The sequence below is a fragment of the Heteronotia binoei genome, unplaced genomic scaffold (genome assembly GCF_032191835.1).
Source record: "Heteronotia binoei isolate CCM8104 ecotype False Entrance Well unplaced genomic scaffold, APGP_CSIRO_Hbin_v1 ptg001569l, whole genome shotgun sequence".
In the NCBI taxonomy this organism is placed as follows: domain Eukaryota; kingdom Metazoa; phylum Chordata; class Lepidosauria; order Squamata; family Gekkonidae; genus Heteronotia; species Heteronotia binoei.
The window spans coordinates 26,303-44,970 of NW_026800318.1; the positions used below are offsets into that span (position 1 = coordinate 26,303).

At 58.4% G+C, this 18,668-nt stretch overlaps 1 protein-coding gene across 1 annotated transcript; it reads left to right on the forward strand.

Annotated features, from left to right (window-relative positions):
* Nucleotides 1-929: 929 nt before the first annotated feature.
* SMPD1 (sphingomyelin phosphodiesterase 1) lies at nucleotides 930-18,188 on the forward strand. The gene is made up of 6 exons (XM_060230498.1): nucleotides 930-1,103; nucleotides 12,637-13,397; nucleotides 14,727-14,898; nucleotides 15,024-15,100; nucleotides 16,843-16,988; nucleotides 17,088-18,188. Exons 1-6 carry the CDS (start codon nucleotides 930-932, stop codon nucleotides 17,495-17,497), a joined length of 1,740 nt encoding a protein of 579 aa, XP_060086481.1. The 3' UTR covers nucleotides 17,498-18,188.
* The last annotated feature ends 480 nt before the right edge of the window (nucleotides 18,189-18,668 follow it).

Consider the following 18,668-nt stretch of genomic DNA (forward strand, 5'->3'; position numbering starts at 1 on the left):
TGGGTCAGCCAGAGCTCTCTTATCTGGGAGAACCAGGTTGGATTCCCCACTCCTCTGCTTGCAGCTGCTGGAATGGCCTTGGGTCAGCCAGAGCTCTCTTATCTGGGAGAACCGGGTTTGATTCCCCACTCCTGCACTTGCAGCTGCTGGAATGGCCTTGGGTCAGCCAGAGCTCTCTTATCTGGGAGAACCGGGTTTGATTCCCCACTCCTCCACTTGCAGCTGCTGGAATGGCCTTGGGTCAGCCAGAGCTCTCTTATCTGGGAGAACCAGGTTTGATTCCCTGCTCCTCCACTTGCACCTGCTGGAGTGACGCTGGGTCAGTCACAGGTTCTCACAGAGCTGTTCTTCTCAAGAGCAGCTTCTGTCAGAGCTCTCTCAGCCCCAGCAACCTCAGGAGGGTCTCTGTTGGGGGTAGGGAAAGAGAAAGGAGATGGTAAGCCCCCCCGCCCCCCGAAGCTCTGATCTTCTTCCCAATGTGGCGCCGCCGGAAACTTCTGGTGTCCTTTCCGACCTTCCGGGGCCGCAGAAAGCAACCCCCCTCCGCCCCATCGCGGCTCCTGGCCTGCCAGCGGGAGAGGCCGGGGGGGGGCGCGGGGGTCCCTTCCTTCCTTCCCTCCCTCCCCAGGGCGAGGAGCGCCTCCTCCTCCTCCCGCAGGCGTCGCTGCAGGCGTCGGAGGCGCGGCGTGCTGCTGGCTGTTGGCGGGCGCGTGCCCTGCAGCGGCGGGTGCTGCGCTCGAGCTCGAGGGCGAGGCTGCCTGCCTGGGCCGGGCCGGGCCGGGCAGGGCGGGGCGGAGCGGAGCCGGCCATCTTGGAGGCGGGGCGGGAGGCGGCGTCAGAGGCGGCCGGGGCCGGCGGTGCCCCCGTGGGTGCCGCGGCGGGTGCGCGGCGGGCTCGGGGCGCAGAGGCGAGGCGAGGCGGGGCGGGCGATGGAGGAGGCGCCGGTGCTGCTGCTGCTGCTGCTGCTGGGGGCGCGGGGGGCGCCGCTGGAGGAGGCGTCGGGGGGCGTCGCGCTGGGCGGCGGCGGCGGGGGCTTCGGCTGGCGCAACCTCAGCTGCCCGGCCTGCAAGGTCATCTTCACCGCCCTCGACGCCGGCATGGAGGTGAGCGAGCGGGGCAGCTAGGCGACTGTCTGGGGCGCGGGGAGATGCCAGGCCCCCTCTCCCGGCGCTCCTCCTCCCCGGCCCGGCATTGCCCGAGGGCATCCCCCGGCGGGAGGGGGGCGAGGAGAGGGAGAAGGGGGAGGGCCAGGGCAGAAACCGGGGCTCTGGGTGAAGGGAAGCGGGGCGGCATGGAGGGCGCTCAGCTGCCCTCTTGCTGGGACGAGGCTGGGCAAAACGTTGGGGCGGTTGGTGTGTCTCCCTTCCCTTCCCTCCCCTTCCCTTCCCCTCCCCAGAGATGCAGCCTCTGCAAGCAGCCCTCGGCACCCCCCCCCCCCCAACACCCCATTGATCGATCAGTCTGTTAGGTCTTTTGTCCCCACTTAACTGAAGGGGCTACCAGGAAGGTGAAAAGAAATAACAACTATAAAGCATTAAAACAAGAACGCATTCAAGCCGGTGGCTGTCACCAGACCGCTATTAAAACGTGTGGTTGCCCTCCTAAACAATCGCCAACCTAACCAATCCTGTGCCCTCTGGAATCTGCGCCAGCCCCGCGGGGCACGGGGGTCCTCCGAGAGCATCGGGGCCACAGCTGAGAAGGCCATGCTGGGGCCAGGCTTCCGCAAGAGGCCCCTAGACTGTGCTTGAAGGGGTGGGGTTCTGGCAGGAGAAGCAGGCCTGTTGGGAGGAGAGTCCCAGACTGTTATGGGGTTTGAAGGTTACTGCCAACACCTTGAATTGGATCCGGAGACTAATTGGTAGCCAGCACACTTGGCATAATGAGTATTATTATTTGTTTGTTTCTATTCCGCCCCTTCCCCAGAGGCAGCCCCATGTAGAGTGAATTGCAGTAGTCCGGCCTGGGGTGGGGGGTGACCATTGCATGGAGCAAGGGGGCATGCTCTGGCCCAAACAAATAAGGAGCCAGTTGCCAGGGCTGGCACAGCTGAAAAACCACCGGCCACACCACCACGAACACTTGTTTATCCAGTGACAGGGCAGAATCCAGCCTCTTTCCAGAGCCTGCTGCGGTCGCCTGGGCACCATCTGCCCCTCCAGCCAGCATCTCAGTCTTTCCCAGACACCCAGCCTCCCTCTTGGATGGGTTCGAATTCAGCCAGCTCCCCCTTAGCCGCTGGGGAAGAGGAGGACCCCCTAGGGTCGGTACCTCCCACCCCCAGGGAGACAACCAGATGGGCGACTGCAGCAGAGGCCGCTGAGAAGGATCTGCAGGGCCGGATGGGAGCAGAGGCAGACCACCAAAGCAGGCCGCGCTGTCTGGGCCCCCAAGCCAGGCCTGAAGCCCACTGCCAAGAGAGCAGGGCAAAGATCTGGAAAACCTGGAGCTGCCTGGCCGCTCCCCCCAGGCCCTTCCCCAGCAAAGGCCGAGCAGCCCTTGGCTGGCTGCTTTGCCTCTAAGGAGGGAGCAGGGAGTGGGGGTGGACTTTGCCCTGGGGAGGCCTCGGGGCTGGGTGGGGCAGGCTCAGCTGACCGGGCCTCATTTGCCTACCAGCCCCTTCCCTTCCGCACCAGGCAAGGTGAGGAAGCCACGGCCCACCTTCCGCTTGCAAGACCAGAGCGAGGCTCTTGACAGTGCAAGCTTTGGGGAGATCAGCCATTCCCAGCACTCCCGTGGGCCTGCACTGGCCAAGGGTGGCTTCCCTAACTGTTAGCCGGCCGGAGCAACCCAGGGACAGGAGCGTGTGTGGCCTTTGCTTTTTGTAAATGAGCCATGGAGGCCACTGTGTGCAAACTTTAGCTTTTGCATGTCAGGAAACAGCCATGTGACGCTTCCTTCCTCTCTCGTGGTCGGGCTTACTGCCAGTTTGCGGGGTGGGGGGAGGGCGTGTGTGTTTTTGAAGTGCCCAAGGCAGGGCCTGAGAGCCAGAGGCTGCAAAGGGTGCCGAGAGAGAGAGAGACGGCAGCTCCCAGACTCCTGTGCGCCCTGCTGCTTTCTCATGTTCCAGCCCTGCGTGGCTGCAGTGGCCAGCCAAAGACTTCCTCCAGGGCGGGGGAGGGCTGCTCCGCTTCATGGGTATGGCAGGACAGGGCTCTTTGGAGTCCAGTCGGGCAACAACGTTTAATTCTGGGCCTGCACTTTCGTGTGCTTCAGAATTGAATGCCCAGAATAGAATGTTGCTAGTCTTCAAGGTGCCCGACTGGACTCAGACTTGTTCTGTTGCTTCAGGCCTAGTCAGCAACGATGACCCACCTGAAGTTGTGGGTCAGGCCAGGCTCCTTTAGAGTGCTGGACTGAGCGTGGCGACCAAGGGTCAAGCCCCGTCATGTGCAGAGTGACCCTCAGCCAGCCAGCCAGCCAGCCGGATTGTCACGAGCAGACGGGGGGGATGGTGGGGGCGCAGGCTGTGTGGGTTTCCCGTTAGGGAAAACAGCAAGAGGGAAGTCTCTGAGGAAGGGTAGATTGGAGGATAAAGCAGCCCTTTTGCCTCCAGGGCTAGCGAATGCTGCTTGTGAATGCTCTGCACAACCCAGACACTTGTGCCTCACTTTCCGGCCGCCTGTGTTTGGCAAGAGCCTGTGTTTGTTTTGCTCAAGGTCTGGCAGCTGCAGGGAGGAGGCTGTGTAGGAAAGCATTGCTGTCAGGCGGGTTTGTCCCTGCCGCCCCCTGCCGCCCTGTTGGCATTGGCAGGGCTTCCTGTGCGTGCTCAGGGCAAGGGCAGTTCCAGGGCACTGTGCTGTCTAGGATGTCAGCCCCATACAGAGCAAAGGGGCCAAGCGCCCTCCCACACCCTCTTCCTTCTTGGAAAACTCACTCTTCAGGGAACTGGGGGAGGGCTGCTGGCGGGGCACTCTCTGTTTCTCTGGTCTCTACCGAAAAATGAGGAACTACCGGCTTCCCCGCTGCTTGCAACACCTGAAGCCTGTCTCTACATGCTCATCCTCTTCCAGCTTGCTGTGGGGTGGACTTTGGTCCTTCTGCTTGCTTGTAGTGAGGGCCTGTCTGAATGTTGCACAATTCACTAGAATGAGATAGTAGTGCAGTCCTGGCTGCATTCTCTTGTCATCTGTTCTCGATGTGTTTACATCCCGCCTTTCTGTCCCGCCTGGGCCTCCAAGGCTACTAGCCCTTGGAACAAGCACAATGAAAGCACACCATAAAATGGAAACAAAGCCAGAGCTAAACACAGGGGTATAATAATAATAATACTTTTTATTTATATCCCGCCCTCCCCGCAAAGCAGGCTCAGGGCGGCTCACAACACGTAAATACAATGTACAATAAAACCATATACAATAGTTACAATTTCAATTATAAAATCATCCTTAAAATCATTAAAACTTACATTAAGATTAACATTATGGTGCTATAGTTAAGCTCTTCCATAAAATCCAGTGACTAACACATAAAACATATCCAGCAGGACTTTCTTGGCTCGGTATTAAGTGAAGGCTATTTTAAAGAGGTGGGTCTTGCAGGCCCTGCGGAATTGGTCTAAACATCGCAGGGCCCCTACCTCCTCCGGGAGTTGGTTCCACAGTAGGGGAGCCGCTATGGAGAAGGCCCGATCCCGGGTGGACTTCAATCTGGCCTCCCTTGGCCCAGGGATATTCAGCTGGTTCTTTCCAGCTGACCTCAGCGCTCTCTGGGGTTCATATGGGGAAAGATGGTCCCTCAAGTAGACAGGTCCTCGGCCATATAGGGCTTTAAAGGTAATAATCAGCACCTTGTAACGAACTCGGTATACCACCGGCAGCCAGTGCAGTCCGCGCAGCCCCGGCTGTATGTGCTCCCATTTTGGGAACCCCAACAACAGCCTAGCCGCCGCGTTCTGCACCAGCTGCAACCACCGAGTTCGGCACAAGGGCAGCCCCACGTAGAGGGTGTTACAGTAGTCCAGTCTCGAGGTGACCGTAGCATGGATCACCGTTGCTAGGAGAAGGGCAGGTGAACATGGAAGGCAGCAAGGCAGGGGTCGTTGTGGGGAGCCCAAGCAGAGTGGGACAGGCAGCAGGAGCTGGGGCCACACAAGCGCCCTCGGGGGGGCCAGGCCGAGAAGGCCCTTCCTGCCAGGCACCAAAATCCGGGGTAGGGGGTGGGGTCGGCCAGTTCCCGCTTTGGAAGGGAAGTCTCTCTTGTGGGACCTGCTTGATGGAGGGAGCTCTGGCTCTCGGAGGCCATCCCTGGAGAATCTTGTGTGTCTGTTTGGGGGCTGCTGGGCTCAGATCGCTGCCTTCTCCTGCAGACCCACGTGGCTCCCCTCTGGGGCCTGCTGAAATGACTATGAGCTGTGCAGCATCGGCATGGCTAGATTGGGGGGGGGGGGGAATAGCCTGCTGGTTCTCTTCTTCCCCCTCAGAGGTTGGGAAGTGTAGGACTAGTGAGGGTGCAGGTCTCCTCTCTTGTGAGTTCAGGAGAAAGGAAAGGAGCATCTTCCTTGGTGCAGTGCAGAAGTCAGAGGAGTTGGAAGGGATCTCCAGAGTCATCTAGTCCAACCCCCTGCACAATGCAGGAAACTCACAGATACCTCCCCCTAAATTCCCAGGATCTTCATTGATGTCAGATGGCCATCTAGCCTCTGTTTTAAAACCTCCAAGGTAGGAGAGCCTACCACCTCCCGAGGAGGAAGCCTGTTCCACTGAGGAACCGCTCTAGAATAATAGAATCACAGAGTTGGAAGGGACCTCTAAGGTCATCTAGTCCAACCCCTGCACAATGCAGGAAATTCACAAACACCTCCCCATAAGTTCACAGGATCTTCTTTGCTGTCAGATGGCCATCTTGCCTCTGTTTAAAAACCTCCAAGGAAGGAGAGCCCAACACCTCCTGAGAAGGAAGCCTCTTCCACGGTCAGGAAGTTCTTCCTGATCTTGAGCCGGAAACTCTTTTGATTTAATCTCAACCCATTGGTTCTGTCCAACCTTCTGGGGCCACAGAAAACAATTCCACACCATCCTCTAGATGACAGCCCTTCAAGTACTTGAAGATGGTGATCCTATCACCTCTCAGCCTCCTCCTCTCCAGGCTGAACATCCCCAGCTCCTTCAGCCTCTCCTCATAAGGACACACGGTGCTTTTGGAAACCAGCTCTGGTGCCCCCATCCGGGGGGGGGGGGCAGGGGCCCCGGCGTGCCCAGCAGGCTGTTCCAGAGGATCCCCTGCTTCCCGGGAGTTACGCCTCCTCCCTCGTCCCTGCTGAACTCCCCAGGCTGTTCTCTCAAGTGGGGGCGGGAGGGCAGCATCTTGGGGATTGCAGGCAGTGCGTGGGGGGGCGGGGCTGTGGGTTGCGCAGCTTTGCCATCCGGAGAGCACCTGGTGCGGCTTGTTTGAGGACAGGGTATTTCATCAGGACTGGATAATTGCCACTCCGCCCCTCCCACCGAGGCCACCAGCAACGTTGCAAAATTCCATCTGGCTGCGTCAGTCAGGAGGCCCAGCGAAGCTGGCTCTCGTCAGGCTGCTGGCCCTGGCTGCACCCACCCTTCCCTGTTGACAGGAACCACAGACGCATCATAGTGTTGGGAGGGACCTCCAGGGTCATCCGGTCCAACCCCTCCGCAATGCAGGGAACTCACAAGTAAACAGGTGACGCACCAGTCGTTTCCGACTCCGGGGTGACGTAGCATCACGATGCATCACGATGTTTTCGCAACTACTTCCCCCTAAATTCCCAGGATCTGCATTGCTGTCAGGTGGCCATCTAGCCTCCAGGGAAGGAGAGGTCGCCCACCTCCTCCCAAGGAGGAAGCTCTTTCCCTGCTTCCAGGAAGCTGCCTGGCGCCTCCGTTTCCTTGCTGGCTGCTGAATGGACACTTCTCTCTGCACATCCTCATTCTCCATCTGTGCCTGTCTCCCTGCCCCTTTCCTCCCACCCCAAGCCCTGTGCCAGCCGGCCTGGGCTCTCTCAAGGGGCTTAGCCCAGCTGGCCCCCTGCGTAAGCAAGGCCCAGCCTTCTGCCCCTGAGCCTCCTGCTTGCCATAGTCTTGGGCAAACCTCCTACCAATGGAAACGGGCGCTGGTCAACCGAAGCGGGCCAGGGAGGGGCAGTTGTGGGAAAGGCTCCCCTGGGCCTGTGTGCCTAGCCCAGTGACCGCCTCCCCTTTGCACCCCCCCCCCCCCCAGCACTTACTCAGGGAGGCTGCGCTGAGCCCCACTGGGGACAGCCAGCTCTGCTCCCCTGGGCCCGACCCCCTTGGCCCCCTCAGTTCCGTTTCCTTTCACTGGGGGAGGGGGAGCTGCCAAGGAAGGGGTTGGCTTCGAGCCCCGCTTTTGCTTCTCTGCACGTGCTTCAACCCCCGCCCCCCCCCCCGCCGGTAGAGTTGGGAGGGGCCATACAGAGGGATGGCAGCCTCCAGGTGGGTAAGACGACAAAAAATGCAAGCTAGTGACCAGTTTACTAAGAAGTATGTAGAAACCAGTCCAAATGTCCAAAACATGTACATTCAAGTCCCAAAGCAGTGTGGTGACAAGCCGATCGATGAAGTACCTGTTTCTTTCCAGTCTTCATCAGACCTGGCTTGTCACCACACTACTTTGGGGCTTGAATGTCCACCTTTTGGACATTTGGACTGGTTTCTATATATTTCTTAGTAAACTGGTCACTAGCTTGCATTTTTTGCTGTGTTGTCCATTATAGTGACCTCTCTCAGTTTGTATGCTCACCCTCCAGGTGGGAGCCTCAGCCAATAGAAGGTGGGACCTGGAGCTCTCCCAGGATTGCGGCTCCTCCAGGCCACGGAGGGCTGCGCAGGGGGCTGGACTCTGAGGCCCCCCCCCCAAGCCCCAGGAATCTTCCATCCTGGATCTGGCAACTCTACTGCCCCTTCCCCTGCTGGTGGCTGGGGGGGGGGGGGGGGCTGGCAGCCCTGGTCCCATAGAGGCCATCCAGTCCACCACCCCCCCCACACACTCAATGCAGGATCAGCCTCAAGGGTGTCAACCTCATTTGCTCTGAGGGCCGGATCGGACATAAATGAGAGCTTGTTGGGCCGGGCCTCGCCTCGTGTGCCATAAAATGCAATGCCAGGTAACAGCGGTAGAAACTTTTTAAAAGGCACAAAGACAAAGATGTTTTTAAAGCTTAAAATAAAAAATGCTTAAAACATTAGCACTCGTTGGTCTTAAAGGTGTTTTCTTTGTATCTCTCCCCTGGGATCCAGGGAGCTGGGCAAAGGAAGCTCTGGCTTTTTCCTTCCTTCCCCAGGGGACCAGGAGGGGGAGGAGCCTCAGCCAATAGAAGGAAGAGAGGCTTGACTCAGTAGCTCTGCTGTGCAATTGGGCAAGCTGGCAACGCAAGCAGAAGGAAGCAAGAGAGAAAGAGAAGGAAGCAGATGGCAGCCAGTTGCTTGCGGGCCTGATAGGAGCCCTCCAGGGGGCCTGATCTGGCCCCTGGGCCACATGTTTGACACCCCCTGCTCTAGAGCATCCCTGACAAGGGTTTGTTCAGCTGCTGCTTCAAGACTGCCAGGGAGGGGGAGCTCCCCCCCCCCTTGGTAGCTGATTCCACTCTGGAACAACTCTGACCGCCAAGACATTTTCCTAAGACTGTCAAGATTTTCCTGCCCTTAATTTTAAGCCATTGCTGTAAGTCCTCTCCAACAGCCCCCTGCCGCCCTCTAAGTGACATCCTTCAGATTCTTACAGAGGGCCATCCTGCCCCCCCCCCCGCCTCCTTTTCTCCACTCTAAACTTTCCCAAGCCCCTCCTCCGCCTTCGCTGCTGGGGCTTCTTGGTCTCCAGGCCCCTGAGCATCCTCCTTCTCGCTCTCCTCTGCACCTGCTCCATTCTGCCCACCTCCTCCTTGGAATGAGGTTTCCAGAACTGCACACGAGACTTTGGGGGCTGCCTGACCAATGCAGTGTGCAGCGGGACCAGAACGTCTTGCGATCTGGATGTTCTGCCTTTCTGGATAACATTTGCCTTTTTTGTTGCTGTATCACAGTGGCTGCTCATATTTAATTCATGGTCCACCCATGCCCCAGGCGCAGGATCTTGTTCACACCCACTGCTACTTAGAAGTGTATCCCCCATCCAGTACGTGTCTTCCTCCTGTCTGTTACCCAGAACTCAGCACTTAGCCTGCTTGTGGGAGAGGGCGGGGCATAAATTGAAAAATTAAATTAATTAAACTTAACCCTGTTGAACTGCACCTTGTTAACATCCACCTACCTTCCCCATGTGTTCAGATTGCATTGAATTCTACATTTCCAGGGGTGGGCCATGTAAGTAGCTGTGTGGGTCTGAAGCAATAGAACAGAGTTTGACTCCAGGCAGGCACCCGGGAGACCACCCTGTGAGGTGGCTGGGGCTTGGAGGGCTCTCCCAGAAGCTGCCCTTTCAAGAAGAAGAAGATGATATTGGATTTATATCCCGCCCTCCACTCCGAAGAGTCTCAGAGCAGCTCACACTCTCCTTTCCCTTCCTCCCCCACAACAGACACCCTGTGAGGTAGATGAAGATATTGGATTTATATCCCGCCCTCCACTCCGAAGAGCCTCAGAGCGGCTCACAATCTCCTTTTCCTTCCTCCCCCACAACAGACACCCTGTGAGGTAGATTAAGATATTGGATTTATATCCCGCCCTCCACTCCGAAGAGTCTCAGAGCGCCTCACAATCTCCTTTCCCTTCCTCCCCCACAACAGACACCCTGTGAGGTAGATGAAGATATTGGATTTATATCCTGCCCTCCACTCTGAAGAGTCTCAGAGCGGCTCACAATCTCCTTTCCCTTCCTCCCCCACAACAGACACCCTGTGAGGTAGATGAAGATAGTGGATTTATATCCCGCCCTCCACTCCGAAGAGTCTCAGAGCGGCTCAAAATCTCCTTTCCCTTCCTCCCCCACAACAGATACCCTGTGAGGTAGATGAAGATATTGGATTTATATCCCGCCCTCCACTCCGAAGAGTCTCAGAGTGACTCACAATCTCCTTTACCTTCCCCCCCACAACAGACACCCTGTGAGGTAGATGAAGATATTGGATTTATATCCCGCCCTCCACTCCGAAGAGTCTCAAAGCGGCTCACAATCTCCTTTACCCTCCTCCCTCACAACAGACACCCTATGAGGTAGCTGAAGATATTGGATTTATATCCTGCCCTCCACTCTGAAGAGTCTCAGAGCGGCTCAAAATCTCCTTTCCCTTCCTCCCCCACAACAGATACCCTGTGAGGTAGATGAAGATATTGGATTTATATCCCGCCCTCCACTCCGAAGAGTCTCAGAGTGACTCACAATCTCCTTTACCTTCCCCCCCACAACAGACACCCTGTGAGGTAGATGAAGATATTGGATTTATATCCCGCCCTCCACTCCGAAGAGTCTCAAAGCGGCTCACAATCTCCTTTACCTTCCTCCCTCACAACAGACACCCTGTAAGGTAGCTGAAGATATTGGATTTATATCCCGCCCTCCACTCTGAAGAGTCTCAGAGCGGCTCACAATCTCCTTTACCTTCCTCCCCCACAACAGATACCCTGTGAGGTAGATGAAGATATTGGATTTATATCCCGCCCTCCACTCCGAAGAGTCTCAGAGCGGCTCACAATCTCCTTTCCCTTCCTCCCCCACAACAGATACTCCGTGAGGTAGATGAAGATATTGGATTTATATCCCGCCCTCCACTCCGAAGAGCCTCAGAGCGGCTCACAATCTCCTTTTCCTTCCTCCCCCACAACAGACACCCTGTGAGGTAGATTAAGATATTGGATTTATATCCCGCCCTCCACTCCAAAGAGTCTCAGAGCGCCTCACAATCTCCTTTCCCTTCCTCCCCCACAACAGACACCCTGTGAGGTAGATGAAGATATTGGATTTATATCCTGCCCTCCACTCTGAAGAGTCTCAGAGCGGCTCACAATCTCCTTTCCCTTCCTCCCCCACAACAGACACCCTGTGAGGTAGATGAAGATATTGGATTTATATCCCGCCCTCCACTCCGAAGAGTCTCAGAGTGACTCACAATCTCCTTTACCTTCCCCCCCACAACAGACACCCTGTGAGGTAGATGAAGATATTGGATTTATATCCCGCCCTCCACTCCGAAGAGTCTCAAAGCGGCTCACAATCTCCTTTACCTTCCTCCCTCACAACAGACACCCTATGAGGTAGCTGAAGATATTGGATTTATATCCTGCCCTCCACTCTGAAGAGTCTCAGAGCGGCTCACAATCTCCTTTACCTTCCTCCCCCACAACAGATACCCTGTGAGGTAGATGAAGATATTGGATTTATATCCCGCCCTCCACTCCGAAGAGTCTCAGAGTGACTCACAATCTCCTTTACCTCCCCCCCACAACAGACACCCTGTGAGGTAGATGAAGATATTGGATTTATATCCCGCCCTCCACTCTGAAGAGTCTCAAAGCGGCTCACAATCTCCTTTACCTTCCTCCCTCACAACAGACACCCTGTAAGGTAGCTGAAGATATTGGATTTATATCCCGCCCTCCACTCTGAAGAGTCTCAGAGCGGCTCACAATCTCCTTTACCTTCCTCCCCCACAACAGATACCCTGTGAGGTAGATGAAGATATTGGATTTATATCCCGCCCTCCACTCCGAAGAGTCTCAGAGCGGCTCACAATCTCCTTTCCCTTCCTCCCCCACAACAGATACTCTGTGAGGTAGATGAAGATAGTGGATTTATATCCCGCCCTCCACTCCGAAGAGTCTCAGAGTGGCTCACAATCTCCTTTACCTTCCCCTCCACAACAGACACCCTGTGAGGTAGATGAAGATATTGGATTTACGTCCCGCCCTCCACTCTGAGGAGTCTCAGAGCGGCTCACAATCTCCTTTCCCTTCCTTCCCCACAACAGACACCCTGTGAGGTAGATGAAGATATTGGATTTATATCCCACCCTCTACTCCGAAGAGTCTCAGAGCGGCTCACAATCTCCTTTCCCTTCCTCCCCCACAACAGACACCCTGTGAGGTAGATGAAGATATTGGATTTATATCCCACCCTCCACTCCAAAGAGTCTCAGAGCGGCTCACAATCTCCTTTCCCTTCCTCCCCCACAACAGACACCCTGTGAGGTAGATGAAGATATTGGATTTATATCCCACCCTCCACTCAGAAGAGTCTCAGTGGCTCACAATCTCCTTTCCCTTTCTCCCCCACAACAGACAACCTGTGAGGTGGGTGGGGCTGAGAGGGCTCTCCCAGCAGATGCCCTTTCAAGGACAGAGCTCTGGCTGACCCAAAGCCATTCCAGCTGGTGCAAGGGGAGGAGGGGGGAATCAAACCCGGTTCTCCCAGTTAAGAGAGCTTTGGCTGACCCAAGGCCATTCCAGCTGGTGCAAGTGGAGGAGTGGAGAATCAAACTCGGTTCTCCCAGATAAGAGAGCTATGGCTGACCCAAGGCCATTCCAGCAGCTGCAAGTGGAGGAGTGGGGAATCAAACCCGCTTCTCCCAGATAAGAATCTACGTACTTAACCGCTACATCACACTGGCTCTCTGTGGGGTGTGCAGGGGCTCTGGCCTTTCCAGCAGGGCTCTGCGCTTCCCCCTCCTGACTCACCCCCCCTTGGGGCTCTCTCCTCCCCCTCCCCCCCCTTGTGTTGCAGCTGGAGAGCAGCCTGTCCCGCATCCAGCAGCTGTCTGTGAGTGTGTGCATGTACCTGCACTTGGCCCGCCCGGAGGTGTGCGAGGAGATCATCCAGCTCTTTGAGCCCGACATGCTGACCGCCTGGGCCCACTCCATCCTGCGCCCATCCGAGATCTGCGGGCTGCTGGTGGGCTCCCACTGTGGCCACTGGGACATCTACTCCGACTGGAACGTCACGCTGCCCGACACGCCCAAGCCCCCCGTGCGCCCCCCGGTGCCCCCACGGCCTGGCGCCCCCACGGCCCGGGTGCTCTTCCTCACGGACCTGCACTGGGACCAGGGCTACCTGCCCGGCAGCGACCCAGCCTGCAAGGACCCCTTGTGCTGCCGGGGGGGGCAGCCCCGAGGGGAGGGGGCCGGCTACTGGGGCACCTACAGCAAGTGTGACCTGCCGCTCCACACCCTGGAGAACCTGCTGCAGCACCTGGCTGCCTCCGGGCCCTACGACGTGGCCTACTGGACGGGAGACATCCCGGCCCACAACGTGTGGGAGCAGAGCCGGGCGCAGCAGCTGCACGCCCTGTGGACAGTGACAGGCCTCATCCAGAAGTACCTGGGGCCCCTGCCCGTCTACCCTGCCGTGGGCAACCACGAGGCTGTGCCCGTGAACGCCTTCCCTCCCCCCTCGGTGGCTGGCAACCAGTCCTCGGCCTGGCTGTATGATGCCATGGCCGAGGCTTGGCATCAGTGGCTGCCCCCAGAGGCTCTGGCAACGCTAAGGCAAGCAGTGGGCACCGGGGGGGGGGGGCGCTGGGGAGGAGGGGCAAATGGGGAGGGATCGGCCTGAAGACCCAGAGCCTGGGCACAGGTGGGTCTCTGCCACATCTCTGGAGGAGGCCGCGACATTCCCTTTTGCCTGCTCCAAATGAGAATGCTGCTCCGTCAGCCTGAAGATGGGCAAGGCCTGGCAGAGAAGGGCCTCCTGTCCGGGACCTCCCTTCTGGGGCAGGGGGGTGGGGGTGGGGCAGGAAGGCAGCTGCCTCGATTCCCACTGAGCAGGACCCCCCCCCCATTCAAGAGGGGCACTCGGCTACCACAGTCCGGCCTCTCCTTCGTGGCTGTAAGCTGCAGCTACGCAGGAACTGGAGGGGAGAGGAGCACACAGGGCTGGGAAGCTGCAGTGTGTGTGTGGGGGGGGGGGGGGGTCATGTTCCTTCCAAATTATCTTCTCCCCTCCTCACCCCCCGGGTTGTTATGCTGCAACCGGAGCAGACTAGGGAAGAGTGAAGCAGCCGGCACGCTCCGAGCTGCTTCTCTCCTTCTCATTTGGGAAGACCCTTGGGGGCTGCTGCTGTGTTGACGAGGGGGGTCCCAGAATGATTGAGGATCTTTGTGAGGCTTTCTGCCCTAGAGGCTGGGGTCTTTCCAGGGGGCAGGGGAGATTGGAAAAAGGCAAATGCATTTTTGGGCTGTATCAAGAGAAGTCTAGTGTCCAGATCACGTGATGTGATGGTATCGCTTTGCTCTGCTCTGGTAAGACCTCCCCTGGAGTCTGGTGTTCAGTTTTGGGCACCACATTTTAAGAAGGATCTAGACAAGCTGGAACGGGTCCAGAGGAGGGCGATGAAGATGGTGAGGGGTCTGGAGACCAAGTCCTACGAGGGAAGGTTGAAGGAGCTGGGGATGTTTAGCCTGGAGAAGAGGCAGCTGAGAGGTGATAGGATCACCATCTTCAAGTCCTTGAAGAGCAGTCATATACAGGATGGTGTGGAATTGTTTTCTGTGGCCCCAGAAGGTAGGACCGGAACCAATGGATTGAAATTAAATCAAAAGAGTTTCCGGCTCAACATTAGGAAGAACTTCCTGACCATTAGAGCGATTCCTCAGTGGAACAGTGGTAGGCTCTCCTTCCTTGGAGGTTTTTAAACAGAGGCCAGGTGGCCATCGGACAGCAATGAAGATCCTGTGAATTTAGGGGGAGGTGTTGGTGAGTTTCCTGCATTGTGCAGGGGGTTGGACTAGGTGACCCTGGAGGTCCCTTCCAACTCTATGACTCTATAAGTGCATGGCCTCTTCCCGCCAGATGCCTAATTCTGCCTCCTTCGGCAGGGTGGGGGGCTTCTACACCCTCCGGGTCTGGCCGGGCCTCCGCCTCGTCTCGCTCAACATGAACTTCTGCTCCGAGACCAACTTCTGGCTTCTGATCAACTCCACGGACCCAGCGGGGCAGCTGCAGTGGCTGGTGGAGCTCTTGCTGGAGGCCGAGGAGAGCGGGGAGAAGGTGAGGGGGGCCTCCGGGGGGCTGGCTGGGGGTGGGTCGGGGCCTCCCAAAAGAGGGCAGGGGGTGCTGCAGCCAGCCCACGGCCTCCCGCCTCCCCCATCCTTACCGGCTTCTCTTGGCCCCAGGTCCACATCATCGGACACATCCCCCCCTCTCACTGCATGCGCAGCTGGAGCTGGAACTATTACCACATCATCAACAGGTGAGAGGCCGTCCCCTGCTCCAGGGCACCCCCTCTTTCTTTCTCCCTCAGTGGGGTGAATGCCCTGAGGCCTGCAAAGCACAATCCCCCCCTTCCTCAGCAGGGGTTTATCTGCGGAGGGTGCTATTTGGTGCCATGGTAACCAGTGGCCCCGCCTCAAAGCCCTGTTCAGCTACCCTGGAAGCCGGGGGGGGGGGGTCACACCAGGGTCCGGAGCTCTCTGGAGGGAGGGGGGAGCCCCTTGTTCGGCCTGCCTGAAGGCGCTAGAAGGTCCTGGTGGGAGGGAGGCTGCAAGAGAGGTAGGAAAAAATCCCGTGCAGGGTTATAGGAGGGGGAGACTTGTCTTAGCAGCAGTCTGTGCGAAAAGGATCTCGGGGTCATAGTGGATCATTCACTGAACAAGAGCCAGCAGTGTGATGCGGTGGCTAAAAAGGCAAATGCAATTCTGGGCTGTATCAACAGAAGTATAGTGTCCGGATCACGTGATGTGATGGTATCGCTTTACTCTGCCCTGGTAAGACCTCACCTGGAGTATTGTGTTCAGCTTTGGGCACCACATTTTATGAATGATATCAACAAGCTGGAAGGGGTCCAGAGGAGGGCGGCAAAGATGGTGAGGGGTCTGGAGGCCAAGTCCTCTGAGGAAAGGCTGAAGGAGCTGGGCATGTTTAGCCTGGAGAGGAGGCGGCTGAGAGGTACATCTTCAAGTACTTGAAGGGCTGTCCTAGAGAGGATGGTGTGGAATTGTTTTCTGTGGCCCCGGAAGGTAGGACCAGAACCAGTGGGTTGAAATTAAATCAAAAAAGTTTCCGGCTCAACATTAGGAAGAACTTCCTGACCATTAGAGCAGTTCCTCAGTGGAACAGACTTCCTCCTTGGGAGGTGGTGGGCTCTCCTTCCTTGGAGGTTTCTAAACAGAGGCTAGATGGCCATCTGACAGCAGTGAAGATCCTGTGAATTTAGGGGGAGGTGTTTGTGAGTTTCCTGCATTGTGCAGGGGGTTGGACTAGATGACCCTGGGGGTCCCTTCCAACTCTGATTCTAGGATTCTATGAGAGCCACCTTGAGAGACAGACACCCTGGGCCCCCAACCCAAGACGAAGGAGGGGCGGCCCTTCTCCCGGCCAGCGCTGGCTGCACAGAGGAAGAGAGCTGGCCTGGTGGGAGGGGACCGCCCGCTTGCTTGCCCGTCTCAACCTGCAAGGGAGGGAGCCCCTGGCCGAAGGCTCCGTCTGCTTCCCGGGCTGGCCCTCTCCTCTGGAGGCTGGGGGGTTCTGGGGGCAGGCAAGGGAGAGGCATTCAGGAATGGGGCATAAACCGGGGCAGGCGGGCGAGTGTCATTTGGTTGCCTGCCTTCTGCCAGGGTTTGGCTCAGCTGGCCAGAGAGGCGATGAAAACAAAGTGGGAGGAGGCGGGGCACCCTTTCTCCCCTCCCACCCCCTCACCCAAGCAGGAGCACGGAGGGTCCCACTGATGGGGGGGGTGCGGGTTTGCGCGCACCTCCAGTCCACGGCCTCTCCAGGCCTGTCCTTTCCTTTCCAGCCTCTGGGGAATCCCTAGCAAGCAACCAGGCAGGAGTGCGAGGAGGCTGGGGCAGGTGAGGGGAGAGCTGTCCTGCCACTAGAAGGCCCCTCTGCCCGTCCCGGCCCAAGCATCAGGTGGGCTCTGTCAGCCCAGCCTCCATGGCCTCAGCTGCGAGGCTGGGGCACTTGGGCCCTGCTGACGGCCGTGTCCCCCGGCAGGTTTGAGGGCACGGTGGCCGGGCAGTTCTTTGGCCACACCCACATCGATGAATTCCAGCTCTTCTACGACGAGGAGACCCTCAGCCGGCCGCTGGGCGTGGCCTTCGTGGCCCCCAGCGTCACCACCTACATCAGCCTGAACCCAGGTGAGGGGCTGCTGCCCTGTCCTTGCTGGGGGGCGGAGGCCGAGGGGAGGGGAGGGGAGGGCCGCCACTGACGCCTGCTCTCCTGCTGCTGCCCTGCAGGGTACCGGGTCTACCTGCTGGACGGGGCCTATCCGGGCAGCTCCCACATGGTGCTGGACCACGAGACCTTCATCCTGAACTTGACAGAGGCCAACACCCCTGGGGCAGTGCCCCGCTGGCAGCGCCTCTACGGGGCCCGGGAGACCTACGGCTTCTCCACCGCCTTCCCCGCCGACTGGGATCAGCTGGTGCGCCGCTTCCAGGTGGACGAGGGCCTCTTCCAGCGCTTCTGGCACCTGATGTACAAGGGCCACCCGCCCCGCCAGCCGTGCCACCAGGCCTGCAAGACGGCCCTCTTGTGCGCCCTCCGCACCGGCCGCGCAGGCGACCCAGACCTCTGCCGGCCCCTGAGCCGCGGACTGCCCTTCCACGAAATCCAGGCCCGGTGGCGACAGCGGCGGCTCTGTTGAGGACGGGAAACGGCTGGGCCTCCTCCGAGGAGCAGGGGACGGGGGAGCGTGCCTGCCGGGGGGAGGCAACGGGGGGGCCTGCGGAGGAGGGAGCCTGCCCCCCCACCCCACGCTGGTTTCCTTGCTTTCCGGCAGCTGGCAAGGCACAGGACGGGGCCGTTGCCTCCGGAGGAAGGGACTTTCCCCAAACCAGACCAAGGTGGAGCTGTATTTCCCCCCCCCCCCCTTTTTGGAAGACCCAGTTGGGAAGGAGGGAAAGAGGGGTTTTGCCCCCCCCCCTTTCTCCTGCTTTGCCCTGGGAAGGGTCTGGGTGGCCCCCCTCCTGCCCCAAACTCCCTGTTCAGCTCTGCAGCCACCCGGGGGGGGGACTGGATGGGTCTGGGGGCCTCAGGACTTGCTGCAGCAGGAACCCAAGCCCTGGGGGAGGGGCCGCCTGTGGGTGCCTTGCCCCCCCTCCACTGCTCCTGCCTTGTGGGGGCTCTCCTGGCTCTGTGTGTCTTCTGGGACCCCGTGACCACAGGTGGCTGCATCCAATGAAGGTGTTTCACCTGACACAGCCCCCCCCCCCCCCCAGGCAGCGTGTGTGGGAGGGCCCGGATCCGCAGTCTTTGCACATGTACAGGGATTGGCTGCTGCGTGCGTTGGCCAGAGCAATGCCTTTGTATTTATTTAATAAACCAACTTCTCCAAACTGGGGAGGACTCACTGCTCTTTGGGGTACTAGAAAACTGGCAAAGTCCTCCTCTCCTGCCCTCTGCCCCAATTCCCACCTCCTGTTGCCATTTTGCTGGGCATTGAGTGCAGCCCGTTTCTTCACCTGCTTCGCCTTTGCTTCTCTTCCTCTGTGCCTGTTGAATCCTCTTGTGCCCCCCAAGCCGCCCCCTGGGGGGGAAGCCTCCTGGGGCCCTTGGGGTGAAGGTCAGCCCCACACGCTGCCCCGTGAGCTGGCAGGCAGGCAGGCCAGCTCTTTGTAAACACAGGCGACCAGGAACCTAACAGCTGCCTGAATTGGACCTTTTGGTCCATCCGGGTCAGTCTCACCTCCTCAGCCTGGCAGCAGCTCTCCGGGCCTTTCCCCTCGCTCCCTACCCGCCCCTTTCAGCTGGAGATGCCGGAGCTGAACCCGGGACTCTCTGTCTGCCAAGCTGGAGCGAGGCTTCCTTCCCACCGC

What these genes read in the sequence shown, in the direction of transcription:
- SMPD1 (XM_060230498.1), top strand. Translation starts at nt 930, where the DNA reads ATGGAGGAGGCGCCGGTGCTGCTGCTGCTGCTGCTGCTGGGGGCGCGG. An exon ending in CCCTCGACGCCGGCATGGAG is followed by an intron (nt 1,104 to 12,636) that starts GTGAGCGAGCGG and finishes CTTGTGTTGCAG; the next exon opens with CTGGAGAGCAGCCTGTCCCG. An exon ending in GAGGCTCTGGCAACGCTAAG is followed by an intron (nt 13,398 to 14,726) that starts GCAAGCAGTGGG and finishes CTCCTTCGGCAG; the next exon opens with GGTGGGGGGCTTCTACACCC.